The sequence below is a fragment of the Cydia fagiglandana genome, chromosome 16 (assembly GCF_963556715.1).
Source record: "Cydia fagiglandana chromosome 16, ilCydFagi1.1, whole genome shotgun sequence".
In the NCBI taxonomy this organism is placed as follows: domain Eukaryota; kingdom Metazoa; phylum Arthropoda; class Insecta; order Lepidoptera; family Tortricidae; genus Cydia; species Cydia fagiglandana.
In genome coordinates, this window is record NC_085947.1 from 1,718,090 (window position 1) to 1,738,144 (window position 20,055).

At 37.9% G+C, this 20,055-nt stretch overlaps 1 protein-coding gene across 8 annotated transcripts in view; it reads left to right on the forward strand.

Annotated features, from left to right (window-relative positions):
- Positions 1–296: 296 nt before the first annotated feature.
- The window catches only part of LOC134671690 (resistance to inhibitors of cholinesterase protein 3), a 53,928-nt gene continuing 34,169 nt past the window's right edge, over positions 297–20,055 (forward strand). For 3 of the 8 annotated variants that reach the window (XM_063529509.1, XM_063529514.1, XM_063529511.1), the window contains exons 1-2: positions 300–1,065; positions 2,973–3,287. In XM_063529509.1, coding sequence (XP_063385579.1) covers positions 915–1,065; positions 2,973–3,287 — 466 coding nt within the window. In that variant the 5' untranslated portion in view covers positions 300–914. Of the gene's footprint in view, positions 1,066–2,972; positions 3,288–20,055 lie in introns of all 8 variants that reach the window. The other 5 variants (XM_063529512.1, XM_063529515.1, XM_063529510.1 and 2 more) reach the window with 4 other exon arrangements.

The window sequence follows — 20,055 nt, forward strand, 5'->3', positions numbered from 1 at the left end:
AGCTGACGAGTTCATTAGGTACCTAGATGATTCAATATACAGCCAGTCGTGTTATTTTAAAGCTGCTAAAGTCTGGATAATTGTTACGCGGAAACTATTTAAATTTTTAACAAGATGTTCCGTATGTAAATATTCATGTTTAGCAAGAAAGCTGTACCTAATGCAAAGCATTTACAGAGCCAGGGTCACAGTCTGACCCACTCTATCATAGCGTAGGTCGCGCCCACATCTATCAAGGCAAACTATTTAGGCTAGGCGTTTAAGATGAGCAGGGATGTTTAAAGCCCTTTGGTCCTGTGAAGAGTGTTCGAAGGCATTTTTATCTAGAAGGAGACACTTTTAAATAATGACAAGTACGTACAAAGAGTGTCTAATTAGTATTCATCTGAGCGTATGCAGTCCTCGACGCGGTGGGGACGGGTTATTAGCCGGTGCCGCCTCCGCGCCCGGCCATATTGTTCCGACGCCTGGCTCGAGCGCCGCCGGCGGCCGCCGCGCCAAACGCTCCTCCGACTAACGCTAATTCGCTCTGTCAATATTTGAATTGTAGTGCCGCCCCGACGATTTCACCAGAAGAAGCCGAGCCGGTGGCTGGGAAGGCAAGATGTCGGCATAGCTGATTGACGTTGATATACGGCTGTGTCACATCGAGCCAGCTCAATCCACCGGCGTTCTACTCTCGAAGATCTTGGTTGCACCCTAGCGAAGAAGGAATTCGGATCGCTCCCGAGGCGCGTTCCGCGCCCGCCCCGGAGAGGGCGCTTTGACAGCTGTCATCGAGCTTTCTCGTTTCTCGGGCGGCCGTGGGGCGAGTCGAGTAAAATTTTTATTTATATCACACACGACGATGTACCCGTAGAGTGCGACCGGCTGTGTACGTGCGTGACGAAACGATACGAAAACACGACGACAGAATGGCGAACGAGGAGGCTTTGGGGCCGCGGAAGACGATGTTCGTTCTAGTGATTGTTGTGGGGTGTTTCGCTGTGCTGTGGCCTAGGATCCTGTCGCCTCTGATGCTGGGCCAGGGACAGCTGAAGCCGAACCAGCTCGACCGGGACGCAGGTAACCGCGGTATTTATAACTCTAAGCTCAATGTCAATATCGCTGGACGCCGCGACGTTTAGAGGGTTTTAAATCTAATTATACGGCGATCTGTACACAAAACACGCTTTTCAATGTTCAAAATGACTTTTGAAATGGTATTTTTGTTATTCTCTGGGTAGTTTTTCGCAACGAAACTTTCGCGTGCGTGTTTGTAGTTCCCAGCGCGGCCGTGCAAATATGCCCAGCTGTTGACTGAGCATTACCTAATGTTGACATAAGATCTGATCGGAATGCTGTTAGAATCAAACCAGTTGGTTAACTTGGAAATCTCTATATCTTGTTCTTCTGCTTTGTAATATGTGTCAGGGATGTCTACCTAGCTTGATGAACATAAAGGATTATCTAGGAATAATGTTCATTTAAATATATTAATTTTGCATTACAACTTTGCATATTACTTATAGTGTAAAAATGTCGTATTTCGGGATATCTTATGTAATTGTAGCAACTGTTTAGAATAAATAACAGTATAGTTAATGAAGATATGACCATTAAGGTAAATTATGCATATAATAAAATTTATGTCAATTAATCTTACCGGTGATGATGAATCAATAAATAATTATAAATTATCTGTTAAATGCCTATGTATTTCCTTTAAATGGAAAACTGGATATATAAATCAGGGACCAACCTTACATGTAAATTAATAATTTTTACTATAAATGCATTAAGTATTTGTCAATTAAAATGGAAAACAGGAAACATAAAACAGTATGTTAATCAACAGTTATTCATTTTAATTATAAATTATATACAGGATCTGTTTCTTATACACCATTAACTTTAACGGATCATACCTTAGCAAGATTAGGAGATATTTAAAAAATTTGTTTGTTCAAATAAGAGTGTAAACAAAGTACACTGTAGTTTCCCCATGTACCCATTTCCATTTTTGAGCTACTGGAAAAAACTCACATCTAGAGAGGGCCTGTAACCTTGAGGCGTTCAATTCATCAATTATTTCTGGGCATATATGGGTTAAACTACAATTTGTCAAATCTTTCATAAATATGACATATATTGTGTGTGTTAAGGCTCTTTTTGCTAAACTCACTGTTTCAGAGCTACTAACATTGAAAAATAAACCTTGAGTAATATATTACTTAGTCAAAATTTTTTTATTTTATTCATTCATAAAATATTACAAAATAATATTCATTTTTTTGCTAAATTATTATCAATTGCAAAACATTATTGTATTTTATATTGACAACATAATGTTTTTCTGTGCAACTACTTTGTTTTGTTGATTATTGGTTTTTGCTACATAGTTACATTGTAATTTTAAGTTTTCAAATCAGCAGCATAAATGATGGGTGCTGTTATCCATGTGACAAAGCAACAGTAACTTTTTAACACTGCCAGTAAACCTAGCACATAATTGGCGCGACAGCATCTCGCCCACAAGATACACTACCCATCTTTTTCTAACTGTATAAATTAAAGATGGATGGCAAGATACTGCCTCGCCAATCATGTGCTAGCCCAGCTGATATACTATGACAGATGCTGTTCTTAGCTGGATGCTGGATAACTGTGACCATCATATACATGTAGGGTTTGCAATCCGGATCCGAAATGTATGAAATTATCCGGATCTGGATCCGGATCCGCAGATCTTCCCATGCATTTCGGATCCGTCGTGCAAACCCTATATACATGACATGTCTTATTCTAAATGATTAGAACTATCTATACAGAAGGGGTGAGCGGTCAAACCCAACAAATCAAGCAAATGGGTTTTTGAAATTGGAATTTTATGTGTGCGGAGTTCATATAGAAATGGAAAGATATCTAGGCTGATAAGATAGAGTTTGACCGCTCAGCCCTCGAAATATTTCAACTGCAAGTTACTCTAACAGGATGCTGTGAAGTCATCTTCGAGTCAGAAATGGCTGTCCTCGAGTTAGTTAACGAAGTATGCAGCTCCGCTGTCGGACAAGATGGCTTATTGTCCGCATACGCAGCGGCTGAATGCCGGAAGACTGTCAACGAGACATGCGGGCTGGATATAGCTGCATTCTTGAAAAGAACGGATAATGTTGGGAAGTCAACGAAGGTGTTATTGAATACGATGAAAGAGAGTAACAGTTCATGCTTGAAGGAGCATTTCGGAGTGCCTGTTTGGAGTCTCGGTGCACACACTGCGCTCAACTCTTGGGCAATACAGGATGACAGTTAGTAATGTTTTTTGTGTGCAAATGTGATGTGTCTAACAACCATACTAACATTTTCCAGATTAGGATGTTAGGTCTTTCATGATTCTGGCTCTATTAAAGTGTTGTGTTAAGAGCCCAAATGTAAACGATTGTAAACTTGTAAGAAGCCTTATTTTTGACAGTTACAACTTCACTCTTAATTTATATTGTAAACTGTTTTGTATCTACTACAGTTCAGGATATAAAATTATATTTAAGAATATTTTCATTACATTATTGCATTACGGAAAGTCATAAAATTTTGAGTGTAGTTTTTTTTGAGTTTTAATTGAATATACTCTATTTTAATTACAGCTTACAGTCTTTGAAACTGTTTGCTAATATTAGCTATTATATTTATTAATAATATTTCTTGTTATTTTTGAATTTAATAAACATACCTATTATAAAACCGCTATAATAATAGCATGACGGTACTGATTACTGTCTTAATATTATTAACATTTGTTTTTGTGTTGGTTTGATTTGTTTAAATAATTTTAATTGATAACTTATGTGCCTAACAATCAATACTGAATAATTATTTACTACGAAAAGGGAAGTGATGGAAATTTGTGTGATTTGAGCTGGTTTGGTAGCTAAAGGCTCCGTCACACTGGCGCGTCTAGTAAGCGGCTCGTGAGCGGCGCGCCGCTTTTACATTTAAAACGCTTACGCCACGCTCACGCCCCGCCCGGCAAACGCGCCTATGTGACGAAACCTTTAGTTGTTTTTCGATTGCACAGGTGAATAATTATTAAATTTTGCCTTTAATTTAAAATCAATGGTCATACTTGTAAGTCCTAAAGCTTAGGACCTAAGGTTTAGGTAGGAACATTGTACCCCTCCCATGAGTCCCATGGTCATCTATCTTCTGATTTTTGTGTGTATCCATAGAATAGAATATAATGCTTTTATTCGTAAACACAAACAAAAGACATACCTACAACCTACAAAAAACATAGTGAGAATAAAGTGTTATGAAATGGCCTCATCTAATGGCGCCTCTACACGATGGGCCAACGCCGGCCACTCCAAGGGACGCATTTATGCGTTAGAGGGAGCAAGTGATATTGCAATCTCATCCTATAGTTCGTAGCTTCATAACTGAGCCCGGCGGCTAATCCTATTGTCTATTGTTAAGTAAAACCGCACGTGCTACTTACCTGCCAAAAAGTGTCATACTTATTCTATTTGGCACCTGAGCGCGGGCTAGTCCAACGCTCAAAAAACCAGTGTAGGTGCGCTCTCCGATAACGCGCCTTTGTTACGCATCTCGATGACATATTTTAGACTCGTTCTGTAGCGTTCGACTCGCCGGCACTCAGTAACCGAAGTACGCAGGTTTTTATGCAGGTGGTGGTGGCACGTGGCACGAGCGGTTTTACTTAACAATAGACAATAAGATTAGCTCGGGCTCTGTTTGAAACCTACGAACTATACCGCATGGCTGCGTCCCTTGGAGTGGCCGGCGCTGGCCCATCGTGTAGAGGAGTCAATAGATGTGGCGCCATAAGCAATTACTACATATACCTTCTTCGCTTATTATACTTAAGCACTGTGTGTGTTTCGTGTTTTATTATGAGCTGAGTTCTCGCCAACGCAAACGTCGTTTTCGATGCGTCAAAGTATAATAATAGGTTTCTTATTTTATTAGGCGGAGTGTGGCAGACATTTTGAGCGCATTTTGAGTCCGAATTGTTCCGAATCTGATATTTTATCAAGAATTGCATAAATCTTTACATATATTACGTTTATTAATTTGGCAAACACAGCCAAATGAAGGTCTACTGCTCATTTATATATATTCGCTAATATTAGCAGTTATACGCCATTCACGTGTTTGTGAAGATATGCACGCGTATATATAGGTACGTGTCGCAGCCAACTGGTTAAATTAGCCAGTTGATTAGTTGTGTAGGCTATTGAGTAAATGCCGGCAGGCCGATAGTTAATTGAACTATAGTCTTTATCTTTAGGTATTTAAAAAAGAGTAAACAAAATCTACCCTCTCATTGTTTTTTAAGCCAGTTGAGGGTAGATGAAAACATTACATGATCAAATAGTTAGGTTAAAGTCAGGTCGTTCAGTGACAGATCCAGGTGGTTTTGTATTTGGTTGGTTAATCAATAAATGCAGTGGCGGATTTGCAGTCTTTGCCGCCCTAGGCCCCAAGCCTTGTAGCCGCCCCTTTCTCAGCATCAGCACCCATCATATTGACTACATTTAGATCAGGCAACGAAAAGATATATTATAGAGGGAAATGCTTTGGACACATTTTTACTTACAATTAGTAAATTTTTTGGACTCGTTAGAAGGTGAACATATGAAAAGTCCCCTTGAGCGGGGGTTTGGTTTGAAGGTCACATTTTCGCTTATTATATCTCAGAAACTATACGTCCTTGTGACATGAGCATAGGAAAAAAATAAGCAAATACTTTTTAATTTTAAATGACAGTTTTACCAATAACATTGACTTTTTATGTACGAGTACCTACAAAACATTCAAAAAATCTAAAAAAGAAACAAGAAAATTTTTTTTCGCCCATTTTCTTGAATAACTGCTAAACTATTTATCCTAAAATTATAAAAAAAATATTTGAGATTCTTACAATGAGCTCTTTGATTTGATATGTAACACAATATAGTTTCAAAAACTTTATTTTTAAATTTTCTCATTTACCCCCCAAAAATGGCCTCTTTCCATCTCCATCTTTGGGTCACAAACTTACGTATGTGTGCCAATTTTGAGCTTAATTGGTCCAGCAGTTTCGGAGAAAATAGGCTGTGACAGACGGACAGCCAGACGCACGAGTACTTATAAGGGTTCCGTTTTTTCCTTTTGGGGTACGGAACCCTATAAACGGGGAACAAGGCGCGAAGGCGTCAACAATATGCGAAATCGACGCCACACTCGTGTTCGCGGCTTCGCGCTGCGATTCATGCACAAGTGTGGAGGGCCCTCCAGATTTATTTAACAATATTTATTTATTTATTTACACGGCATTACAGACAAGCCAATACACCGAGAAATTAAACATTGCAACACACACAGATATCATAAAAATTGTAGCTTGTAGCAAATTTAACCAACATTCATTTTATATGATGATCATGTCGTTCGTTAGAACGCATAGTTTCCGAGATATAAGCGAAAAACTGGAAAATGTGACCTTCAAACCTCTCTCTTCCCCCTGCTCAAGGGCTACGGCCGGGGACTTTTGATATGTTCACCTCCTAGATAGTCCAAATAAAGTTAGGTACAAAGTCAAAAATTGTGTTTCAAGCATTTCCCTCTATTAGGTACCTTTTTTTGAGAATTCGTTGCCTGGCCTAATTTTGAGTTATTTTTTGTTATCATCAGCGAATTTATTGTCACAATTTGCCGCCCCTAATATTTCGCCGCCCTAGGCCCGGGCCTACTGTGCCTTATGGGAAATCCGCCACTGAATAAATGTTACAACTACCCGAAAATGTACGAATTATTTGTTTACTTTTATTTAAGTACCTAAAGATACAGAGTTATAGAAGCACCTAACATTTATTTTAACAACTTGACGTATTGAAAGTGAGCCCTTTGAAAACGAGTGATTCAGTCAGGCAAGTGATTTAAATGAAACCTAATAAAATAATATATATAAAAATATATAAATACAATACCTAACATAAAATCGTGAAGAATAGAAATCTGATCCATAAAGTACGTATTGTTACCTAGTACTATTTTTATTTATTCTGTGGTATTGTGTTTCTAAAATCTTCCAGCACATAGGAAATTGACCAACGCTGTCGAAAGTCGAAATCGCGGAATGTCACTAAATGATGTACAGGGTAACTTCATTCACACATTTAACTAACCAACTTAAACCTTATTTCAATAACCATAAGCTCTACCAAAGGTTAATAAATTGTGTGTTATTAGAACCATCTTCGACATAATAACCCGACTATTCTTGAACTTTATTGCGACGACATACGCTATATTTTTGGTCAATTGTTTGCTGTTAGTACTTGTACCTATTAGCGGTGTGGTTTAGGTGCGGTTGTAAATAGACGAACGAGAATTTCGAACGAATATGTAGAATAGAAACTTTTGACAAAATCAGAGAGTTTTGTGCTATTTTTACCTGACTAGCAAAACTTAGATTAATAGCTAGGTATTTATTAGTCATTACATTATTCTACTGGTTATTAGGAAGACAGACACGTGTGTCGAAAAGCCGAAAATACTGAGCCAATTTCGATTGTTTTTTTTTTGGTACGGGCACAGGTGCGAAACTCCTGACTTCGGCCCAACTCGGCTCAGCATTACTCCGAGAAATTATTAGGGTTGACACAACTTGACGTTCCTTTGCATGCACTACCAGTACTACCACAGATAATTATAATGGCTTGAATTTTGACAACCCTAAATATCCGAAAGGGATAGTGCCATATATTAGAAAGGGACAGCATGATTCGACCCTGAACCGCTGTCAATCTTCGGTTTTGTAGGAAGTTTCCTTTTTGTACGGTAGTACTATTATTTATTCTGTGGCACGGGTATGATAAATATTTCCTTACTAGTGCCGATAAGCTAACGATTAGCTCTATTTAAAATTTTCATGAAACGTTGTTTAGTAAATGTATGTATGTATTAGAGCTCACAGAAGCAAGACATTTCAAGTTATACTCGTTAGTACAGCAATGATCACTTACATTAGACGGAGCATATGATTCACTTGAGACACAGACAGTGGGCCAGTCTGGGGCACGCATTTATGCGTTAGAGGAAGCAAGTGATATTGCTATCTCATTCTACCGCATGGCTGCGTCCCTTGGACTGGTCGGCGATGGCCCATTGTGTACAGGGGACTTGAGATTGGCGCACCACTCGTTGCGCTCCCATACTAACTTGGTATACCTACCTAAGTAGTCGTAATAGCGCGACCATTCATTTCAGTACCTACCCCTAGTCCTAGTGTACCCCTAGCCTCGTGCCGCCCACCATACAAAATAATAGCCAAGGAAATTAGAATCTTGTTGTATTTTCAATTGGGTTCATTTTAATTTGTTCGATAATTTTACGGGACAAATGAAATGCTACTTACTTTCTTTTTAATTAAGGTTGACATTCCATCGAAACTGAGTGTACATCCTAATGTACATTGGGCGGCACGAGGTTATAGTAAATTTTGACGTGACGTACGCGTTTGCGTTAAGTGTCATTTTGTATGGGATTTTAAGTTTCCATAACGTCCCGCTTGGCGGGCCTTGTAATGGCTCCTCTACACGATGGGCCAGCGCCGGCCACTCCAAGGGACGCAGTCATGCGGTATAATGAGATAGCAACATCATTAAACTTGCTTGCATAAATGTGTCCCTTGGAGTGGCCGGCGCTGTCCCATCGTGTAGAGGAGCCATAAGCTTGTAGGGTCCGTCGGGAACGCGAGTGTACAGATGTGCATTATTATTTTCCATCGTATTTTCACGGAAACGTACGAGCGAACGTGTCTCGCTATTTCAGTCAGTCTCGGTACAAAAAGTACTGGCCCCAATTTCACATCGGTGACAGGTGCGACGAATTGTAAAATCACTATTGCTGAGGTCACAGGCATCCATGGGCTACGATTACCACTTACCATCGGGCGGGCCGTATTCCTGTTCGAATCATTGCCACCATCATTGTATTATTTAAAAAAAAACTTTATTATATCGGAAAAAAACATATATTTCTCCTGCGAAGTTTCTGACAATTGTCAAAGATTTAGAAGAATTGTAGTGTTTCTTGTGACAATTGTCATAAACTTAGCAAGAGAAATATCTGTTTTTTTCCGATATAATAAAGTTTTTTTAAATAATACAATGATGGTGGCAAACAGGAATACGGCCCGCCCGATGGTAAGCGGTAACCGTAGCCCATGGATGCCTGTGACGTCAGCAACAGTGATTTTACAATTCGTCGCACCTGTCATGTTGGTGAAACAGGGGCCGATGCACGATGTTGACTGAAGTACCATGACTAATACGAACGTTTCCGAGAAAATGTAATTTTAACAATTATGCACTACATCTGTATCTCTATGGTCTATACCAGTGTTCCCAACTTGGCATAAAAGATGCCAAATCTGGCATATTTTCACTCGCTTTGGCACCAACATTTTCCATTTAGCATCTGGCATATTTTTTAGCATAATTTAGTCTAAGCCAAGTTTGCACCAACTTGGCGCCATCGCCTTATGTGGTTCATATTTTCATATGAATTTTGACTTTTGTGGACGGATGGACGTCAACGGACTATATAAAGTTGGTCAAGCAGATCTTGTCAGTAGAAAGAGGCGGTAAATTTGAAAAAAGTATTAGCTTTAAGTGTCTAATTTCAAGTGATATTTTAGCATTTTTTTAGCATAGGTGTTTCGAAATTCTTTGGCATAATGTTGGCATAATCTAGACATTAGTCTAGCATTTTTTCAAAATCCGAGTTGGCAACACTGGTCTATACTCCACTAGAGATGCAGTCAAGGTATAAAATCAGTGCCTATTCTACGAGTGGTTGTCTATGGACTCTATAGAATAGTCATTGTCACGTGTTGAGGTCACATGACACTGTCACATCGTGACACGCTCATCTTACTGGGCCATGTACATGATAATTTGTTACATGGCTTCGTCACACAATATTTGAGAGTTATAGCCAAATACTGCAAGTGAATAAGGATTTTAGCGACTATGATATATGATTCAAATTTGAAGTTTACAGTCATGTTTTTTATAAGGCCTCTTTCCTTCTTAGGATATTATTGAGGTCATAAGATATATAGTAAGGTTTACTGTTAAAATTAGGACCTTTTCAATGAGTGTAACCTCGTAAGACCCAAGGTCTTACCTATAGTACTTATTTAGTTTGATGAAATCTAAATCATATCCAATTGGAACAGAGTTACATTTGTATTGATTCGTTTAATTTTTATACAAAGTAAAATCAACTCTATTTCCTACAGTATAAGTTCAAAGTGCAGTGGCAAATTTTGGATTTTTCATTTGTATGGCTGGGTCTTAAAAGGACGTAGTCAAAACCTAGTATTTATCAATATCAATACTTAATCTTAGTGTCATTGGAAGCATTGAATACAAAAATATTACCAGTATATTTCAATTAATATTAACATTAATCTTATCAAAACCATATATAAGAACAGCACAGCAGAGATTAAACTCCAGTCTTCCGGACCAACGTTTCGGGTACAGCGAGGTGTCAAGCAAGGGGACCCGTTATCTCCAAAACTTTTTAGGAGCACGCTCGAAGAAGTTTTCAGGAGCCTGGCGGTCTCTTGGGAGGAGAATGGTATAGTCGTCGGCAACAGGAGGTTGTCAAACCTTCGCTTTGCCGACGACATAGTTCTCTTTGCCTCTTCTGCCACAGAACTTCAGCAAATGCTCCAAGATCTGAGCAACGCAAGCCTTCAAGTTGGACTTCAAATGAATCGTGCAAAGACTCAGGTGATGACTAATAGCACGAAACGTACGATCGAGGTGGACGGGCAGATTATACAATATGTCAACGAGTATATATACTTGGGCCAGTTAGTCTCTTTCAGTGACCGGCAAGACAAGGAAGTTGAGCGCCGTGTTCAAAATGCCTGGAAGAGCTACTGGTCCATGAAGGAGCTAATGAAGGGCGACCTTCCTATGTCACTGAAGCGTAAACTCGTTGACATGTGTATTCTGCCTGTCTTAACCTACGGTGCCCAAACATGGTCGCTCACTGAGGGTCAGAAGTCCAAATTGAAGGTTTGCCAGCGAGCAATGGAGCGCAGTATTCTAGGTGTCAAAAGGACGGATCGCATCCGAAACACCACATTGCGCTCCAAAACACGCATAGCTGACGTGGGGGAGAAGACCGCCAGGCTGAAGTGGGACTGGGCGGGTCACGTCTGCCGCATGCATCCGGATAGGTGGGCTAGTATAGCCACCAAGTGGATGCCGCAAAAGAAGCGCGGACGTGGCAGGCCCAGACGGAGATGGCGGGATGACTTGGACGCCTTCATCAGTGGCTGGCCGGAGAAGGCACTACAACGAGAGTCATGGAAATCAGGGGGAGAGGCCTTTGCCCAGCAGTGGGACACCACAACAGGCTAACAAAAAAAAAAAATTAACAGTATAGGGGTCATCCATTAACTACGTCACACGTTTAGGGGGAGGGAGGGGGTCAAGAAAATGTGACATATATTGTGACATGGGGGAGGGGGGAGACACAAACTTTGTGACGTCACTTTAACTTCATCAGTAACCGAAAATTTATTTAAAGTTCGCTGGTACATTTAAATAACAAGTTTTTAAAACGAAAATAGTTTATAATCGTTTATTTTTCTTTCCTAAGCAGTTTTGGGTTATAAAATTACTAATATTTATATCGTCAAAAATATTTTGATAAAATATTAATAATACGTACTTGTACTTACTTAATTCGATTTGGCGATTTCGTAGAAAAAATGTGACGTCACACTAGGGGGGGAGGGGTTTGGCAAATGTGACCAAGTGTGACAAGGGGGGGGAGGGGTAAAAAAACCTAGAAATTGGTGTGACGTAATTAATGGATGACCCCATATTACAAGGGCGGGTTCAAAATTATTGGGGAAATAATTCACTTTATCCGTTTCGCAAACGATATCGCAGCATTTGCAGAAACAACAGATAAATTAATAGAACTAATATCAACAATGGATACATTTTTTAATCAATTAGGTTTGAGTATCAACTTAAAAAAAAACGCTTACCACTACAAAACGCAATGGGCAGCATATAAATAGTGATCAAAATATACCCATACATGGTTATGACGTATACGTAAACTAAATAACACGGCACTGCGTATGCTATCAAAATCGTTGCAGACTTTTTTTAGTCTAGCTCATAGACTAGGAATCCTCTAGACCGAGTTTAGAGCAATTATTTCATGCAACCGATGATGCCAAAAATGCGGGGGTGCGCGGGACGAGGTGAGCAAAGTTCCGTGCCGTGATTGGTCCGTTCAAAGACCCGGACGTCACACAAAGACACTTTCGACTCGAACATGGAGTAAAATTACCGTATGCGTGGCAGAGGGGGTAGCGCGACTATGCTCAGTCTGGAGGATGTTTTGCCTGTGGTCTAGCTCTACCTAATCGTATTAAGCGCTTCCACAGACTCTATAATAAAATATAGTAATCCCAAACCCATGACGAAACGATTAACATTGGGTGACCGGATCCACCCACGGGTTCTTAATTTGGTAATTTCAGATCTAACTAGATCATCAGTGGAGCTGTTTGTCCAAATATGTGAATACGGTATTGTTCCAAATTTAAAAGGCTCTATTTAATAAATTAAACATTTTAAAAAGTAAATAGTGCAACGCCGGGAGTTGTGGATAAAATAATTTGACATAATTAGTCAGAAGGGTGTGATTTATTTTTTGTGACTTTTAATAAAAAAAACCGGGCAAGTGCGAGTCGGACTCGCGCACGAAGGGTTCCGCACCACAATGCAAAAAAAAAAAACAAAAAAAAGCAAAAAAAAAAACGGTCACCCATCCAAGTACTGACCCCGCCCGACGTTGCTTAACTTTGGTCAAAAATCACGTTTGTTGTATGGGAGCCCCATTTAAATCTTTATTTTATTCTGTTTTTAGTATTTGTTGTTATAGCGGCAACAGAAATACATAATCTGTGAAAATTTCAACTGTCTAGCTATCACGGTTCGTGAGATACAGCCTGGTGACAGACGGACGGACGGACGGACGGACGGACGGACGGACGGACGGACAGCGAAGTCTTAGTAATAGGGTCCCGTTTTACCCTTTGGGTACGGAACCCTAAAAAAAAAGTCAGAAGGGAAGCTTAATAATTCCTCATTAACTATTGACACAGACAAAACATCCTCCATACTGAGCATAGTCGCGCTACCCCCTCTACTACGCATACGGTAATTTTACTCCATGTTCGAGTTGAAAGTGTCTTTGTGTGACGTCCGTGTATTTGAACGGACCAATCACGGCACGGGACTTCGCTCACCTCGTCCCCCGCACCCCCGCATTTTTGGCATCATCGCATCGGTCGCATAAAATAATTGCTCTAAACTCGGTCTAGAGGATTCCTAGTCTATGAATAGTGATAAGGTTGGCAGTCTAACATAACTAAGCTACCTGCTTATCTTAAGCGGACTTCCGTAGTTGTATTGTAAGGAAAGAAATGCTAAAAGAAAGGGGCTATTCCAAATATCTTTGTCATCTACTGGGACCTGTCACTCGAAAAAGGCTAAAGCGACTAAAATATTCCTTCAAATTTCGACTTTCTCGTAGCCAGCCGTTCTGTAGCCTTACCACGAGTTTGACACTGCATTCGCTAGCGTGTGCATAACTTGTGTTAGTTCCGTGGCTACTCCGTTTGTCATTCTATATATTATACAGGGTGATTCAGGAGACGTGAGCAGGACTAACACTGCGTATTTCGTAAATTATAAGCAACTGTATCGTATCAGTATTAGTGAGGTTAACGTTAATTTTCTAGTCATGTTGAAAAAAAAAGTTATTAATTTATTTACGACATGCGTGGTCACCCTAAAATTAGAATACTAAACTACCGATATTCTGTGTCAAATTGAATGTCATCACTGTCATCACGGACTGGTTACTTTTGAAAACTCGTATCTCACCCAAGTTTGACAGTTTATTTTTTTCGTAACAAAATGTTGTCATTATGGTTAATGAGGTTTTATGTTTATTAATTAGGTCTAGTAGGGTGACCATGATTGTACAGAATTAAATTTGCTCTCACCAAAAAGTTAAAAAATACGAAAAAGTGTGGTTGTTTCACATAAACACGATGGTGAGCGATCAATTATCAGTTACTGAGTGTGCAGGATTAGTCCTGCTCACGTCTCATGAATCACCCTGTATTGTTATAGAAACCTTAAAGATATAAATAAATCATACAATTTTACATGAAAATTTACTTTCTAACCACTACCGCTATCTTAAGGGGCCCATTGATTATCAGTTCGCCGGGCGATATCGGCCTGTCAGTAGTGTCAGTTAAACGCAAAATTTGACAGACTCCGAACAACTGTCTGATCGTCCGGCGAACTGGTAATCTGTGGGACCCTTTAAAACATTTTTATGTAAAAATATATTTCTCGAAATTATTTTGTTTTACAAGTGACGCCATATTTATACTTCGTTTTTTTAGCATTAGAAATAAGGTAAACAATCTTGATGTGTCTTTTTATTGAAAAACACGTTTTAAAGATAAAGATAAAAAATTGTTTATTCAAGTAGGCATATTACAATGCGCTTATGAACGTCAAATAAACCTTTACCGGCTCCAACCGTACACCTCTGCCCCGAGAAGATTTAAATCCCCCCTCAATTGGAGGAGGGTATCCCAATATGGGACCGGCAACAAACTCGGCGGGACACATCTTTTCAAAACATTATTACATCTTATAATTAACATGCATTACGAGTAATTAAGAAAAATACAATTTAAATTACTATAGAATTCATGCAATTATACTCAGTGAGTACATAACTTTATACAAATACGTAGCTCTTTCAGAAAACATATCAAATTCTTACAAAAGGAAAAGAAATAAAATCAATAAAAGAAATGAGAATACATATTATATGAATCTGACTGATTGTTATGAGATGCTTTCATACAATTTGATGTGCTTTTTACCTGAGCTGAGTCACCTTTAACTCTACACATAATACAATGCTTTTAATTGCTACTTGTCGTTATTACAGTTTCTGGTTTGGACCATGCATGTTTGTCTGTCAAGTAGTCCTCGACTCTGTAATAAGCCTTCAATAACATCAATGACTTTTTTAAGTAATTCTTAAGAGCTGGAAAGGGTAATCTTAAAGCATCCTCAGGTAACTTGTTATAAAAATGAATGCATTGCCCAACGAATGACTTCTGTACTTTACGAACACGAAACTTTCTGATAGCAAGCTTATTTTTATTTCTAGTATTATAGTTATGGACATCAGAATTCTTAGTGAAGGAGTCTAGATTCTTAACGACATAAATAATACTATCATATATGTATTGGGAAGCGACAGTTAAAATATTAATTTCTTAAAAAAAAAAAAATAGGTCACGGCAAATATGTAACAATTATGTATCTAATACGATCATTTATATTCTTCTGCTTTCATAAGTAATAGTTACTGATTTTTAAAAAGCGTTTTCAATTTAAAAGCCATGTCAATTTCGCTTACCTTCTTGCAAGTTCTTTCTAATGCTAAAAAAACGATCTTTAGGTTGGAATGAATACGAAATTGTGTTAGTAGTTAGTTGTAACATGTTGTTTGCCCACATGCGTATTGTTTAGCATCTGTGGTTCTTGGAGGCCCATATGGTTTATACACAAATTAGGTAATGCGCCAATTGGCGATGTGGGTCAAATTGAGGGGTTTGGCTCGAGTTGGAAACTTTGGCGACTTTTAGCTAGGCCACTAGATATCTCTTTCATGAAGTTTTTATTCAGTTTTCGGAACATTTAAGATAAGATAAGATAAGATTCATTTAATGTCAAAATTGTGTAAAACCGCCTGTTGTTACCTGGTTCTATTTTTCCGTTAAAATTTCTTTGTAGTTTTACATGTATGTAAAATGTATAATTATTGGTGCAATAAAGAATATTTACTTGCATTGAGATTGCATGTATAATAATAAGTACAAGAAAGTCCAACAGTTTGCCCGTGTTAGGATACTGTGTGGTTTATATAGATTTTTAGTACTTATAATACATTTTTATAGATTAAATAAGTTAAGTGACTATACTTTAAAAAGTATTTGTAATGATCGATCACGTGAATGGTCACGTGATCGATCCCTCCATCTTGAATATTGAACGATCATTCGTAGTCAGTCGTGGGGTGACGTTCGACGATGACGGTCGATCAATATTAAAAATGGTAAGGTATTTGAATTGTGAGCAGGTCAGTTCGTTTTGTTTTGTGAGAACCCGAGATAATAATTATAGTATGTGTCTGAATTGTGGTTAGTCAAGTTCAGAGAGGTTATATTCATTGTGCCAAATAAATGTATTTTGATTACACATACCGTTGTTTTAATAAAATGATTAGATCCTTATATCTCAGAAGTGAGGATGGGCGAGTATTTTTACAAATCACTCGTTTATCCCGCCTGCAAAAGTTAATTAATCGGCCTTGGCACAATGAATACAATAATGACACATAACAATTAAATGATAATCATTGTTTTTGTTGACCACTTATTTTGACTAGTCATTTTTTTTTAAAGTGTGAGGTTCGTGCTCACACTTAAATAATGATAGCTTAATACAACTAGGGATGTAAACGAAATAATAAAATAATGTAATTTAATAACATCATAAGAGTCGTTCTGACTTCGTGATCTCAAACTTGTTTAATGTGAGAAATATACTACGAAACGAGTGCATGCATACGTTAAAACGTATGCTTGTCTGAGCTGTTTTGACAAAAATAAAAACAACAGTTACAAGTTTTACACTACAAAGGTAGGTAACTATAATTTCCAATACCTAAGGTTGAGTGTTGCTTTCTATTAAATACCTATTTACTTTATTACCTATACGATGAATTTCAATTGCGACGGTCAGATTTAATAATGTTTTGATTGGTTCGCAACTAAGTGTTTATTGTTATCTTAGTGTAGGTACTTGTAAATATATATTATATTTCCACGATTTGCCTAAAACTAGATGCGTGATGATGTGCTAATAAGGTAATGCAATACAACTTCCCGTTTTCGTTTTTCTTTTATTCTTTGAATTACATTGAGTTTGAGTTTGCTCGTGTTACATTCATGTGAACAAGTCTAAGGGCCCGATTCGGATTTTGAAATAGACATCTATTAGATATCTTTTAGACATCACCAAGATACAGTAACGATATGTCTAGGATCTAACCTGTCAGATTTGACATTTGCGCGATTCTGGAGATACTCTTGAACGATTTCCACAGGATATGACTTGGAGATCCAATTCACATCTAATATATATCTTACTCTATCTAACGTGAAAGTGACATTGGTTGCCCGAATTGCGCTGCGAAAGAGAACTGGTTGATATCTAAACTATAATGTATCTGGAATGGATCGAGTACGTGTTGTCGTCTCTTGTAAATATCTTGAAGTTCGAAAACGGCAGTATATTCATAATCAGGTATGAATACCTGATACTGATTTGTCCGGGTGTCGTCGTCGACGGATACGTCTGGGAGGACATCATCAACATCATCATCATCATCATCATCATCATATTCATAATAGTTGTTTATTCAAATAATGACCAAATTACTAGTATAAAGAAACTAAACGATTTGGTAAATGAAGAAATAAATCCTTAAATACTTCGTAAATCATATGGTTAATGAAATTTTAATGTAACCATGATGATGGTGTTTTGTGATTTAAAAACATTTTTTATAAAATAAATAATGAAACCGTTTAGACGCGCCCTGCGACGTTACTTCAGGCTGCTGAAAAACACTGATAATTGATGAAAATTTAGAATTTTTGATACAGTGTAGATAATTATTAGAAACTGCCTGAAATATGTCTGGTTGATGTAAATAACTGAAATTCGTAAAAGTTTCAATTCTTTTACATTACGTAGAGCCTCATTCAAAAGGACCTGTAACGATATTTCAGCCTGCTGAAAGCGACTGAAACTTGTGTAAATTTCAAATGTTTTGATATTGTGTAGAGCTTCATTAGAAATGACCTGAAACGATATTTCAGGCTGCTGAAAGCGACTGAAACTTGTGAAAATTTCAAATGTTTTGATATTGAGTAGAGCTTCATTAGAAACGACCTGAAACGATATTTCAGGCTACTGAAAGCAGCTGAAACATGTTATAACTTCAAATCTTTTGATATTGTGTAGAGCCTCATGAGAACCGACCTGTAAAGATATTTTAGGCCCCTGAAAACTCCCTGAACTTAGTGAAATTTAATAAATTTCCAGGGATGATAATATTCCGGGTTGTTAGAACCTGTTGGAAATGCTAATATTACGGGGTTAAATCGTGTAAGAACGTTAATAATAAAAACTTAACTGATCAAGATGCTATATCAGCTGTTAGAGCTCTTTTAAAATAACAACGTGTAACTATTCTAATCATATTTAACCATATAGTGAAAGGTGACGCTACAACATTCGAAATGTTTGTAAGGACGGTATTGGAATGAGCGGCAATAATTAACCGCACAAATATAATTTTGGCTTATTATTAAACAGTAACTTTCATTTTATTTTAATAGTTTAGAGCCAATAAATTTATATTAGTATGTAGAAATATAACCATGATAATTATTTAAAAAAAAATGGCAGCAAAATCGATCCAACAAAAAAAAATATAGGGAACTTTAAGTGATAGGTTGGCGTCTAAAATAATAACTAAAATATTGTAAAGCAATATACTTATAGTCGAAATCCCTAATCATGAAACACCTAACGTCCATTGTACCATTAGGTCTTTCAATTTTTAATTACTTATTTCAATAGTTACCACTGTATTCTGCCAGAATCAGAAAATAGGTGCGACGACGAGCGAAGCGAGGAGGAGCATGTTAGGTTGACTGTGTATCCAGTGTAAAGGTAGTAACCAAACAAAATATTTCTAACGAACTTCATTTTTGAATTAATACATAGCCATTTTCTTTTCTTTTTTAAATGTGCTACATAAATGGTCTCCAATATAGTAGTGGGCTTCACAAAATGGTCTCCAGTTGCCAAATAAATATTTGATACCTGCCTAAAAGTAAACTAAAAGCTGTAACAGCATTAAAATACAACTCATATTAATATATTTTAAGGCCCCCTTTTGTCGCCAATGTATTAAATTTAGTACCCATTTCTATTTTTTTAAACTACCCATATTCAATTAATTTGATGACCGGTTAAATACGTGCCTAAAAGTTCCAGTGATGGACGTAATCATAATCATAATCGTTTATTGTAGCCATGGTATTACAAAATGTTCTTATTTAGTCAGTACGTACATGGACAGTAAATGACGATAAGGTCAGCGATGGTGGGTGCAGAGAGAATCAAAGCACAGATCTTAATGTCACAGAAGTGGACGTCAACGAATGTGAGATTCGGGAACGTCCAACGCGTAAATCATTTGCCATGCCAAGTGAGAGAGCGGAAGGGAGCCTGAAAGTAGGCAAAGCCGCAAACACTTGCTGCATGATGAAGAATATGATCGCGATTTCACACGCACGAGGAATCTGTTAGAGATTACCACGGTGCTGGGCCGTCGAGCCACATTCCGCGCAGTAGAAGCACGTCACCATATGTGGACGCACGAGCCCGACGGAAATTGCGGAGGTCGCGGAGTTCCTCTTATGAAGACAATGAGGATAATTATAAGCATCCACGACATCATGTGAGTCCCAAGATGGTATGGACGCATGGAGAGAAAGAGGCGCTATATTTTATAATACAGTTCTGATAATGACTATCGCATAAAAGTTTATATATACTTTCACTCTCCAAGCGTCGATCGTGTCAAAGATTTTCCCAAACATAGTCTTAGTTAACGGCGTGATAGCATAAGTAAACTAGGTATCCGAATCTGGTGAAAATGTTATAAGTAAATTTCTGGACACCATAAAATATATGAAAGGCAATTTATCTTCTGGATTCTCGTTAGATAATGTTCTTGCCGAGTTCGGTCCTATATAGAAAAAAAAAATCAAATCATTCTTAT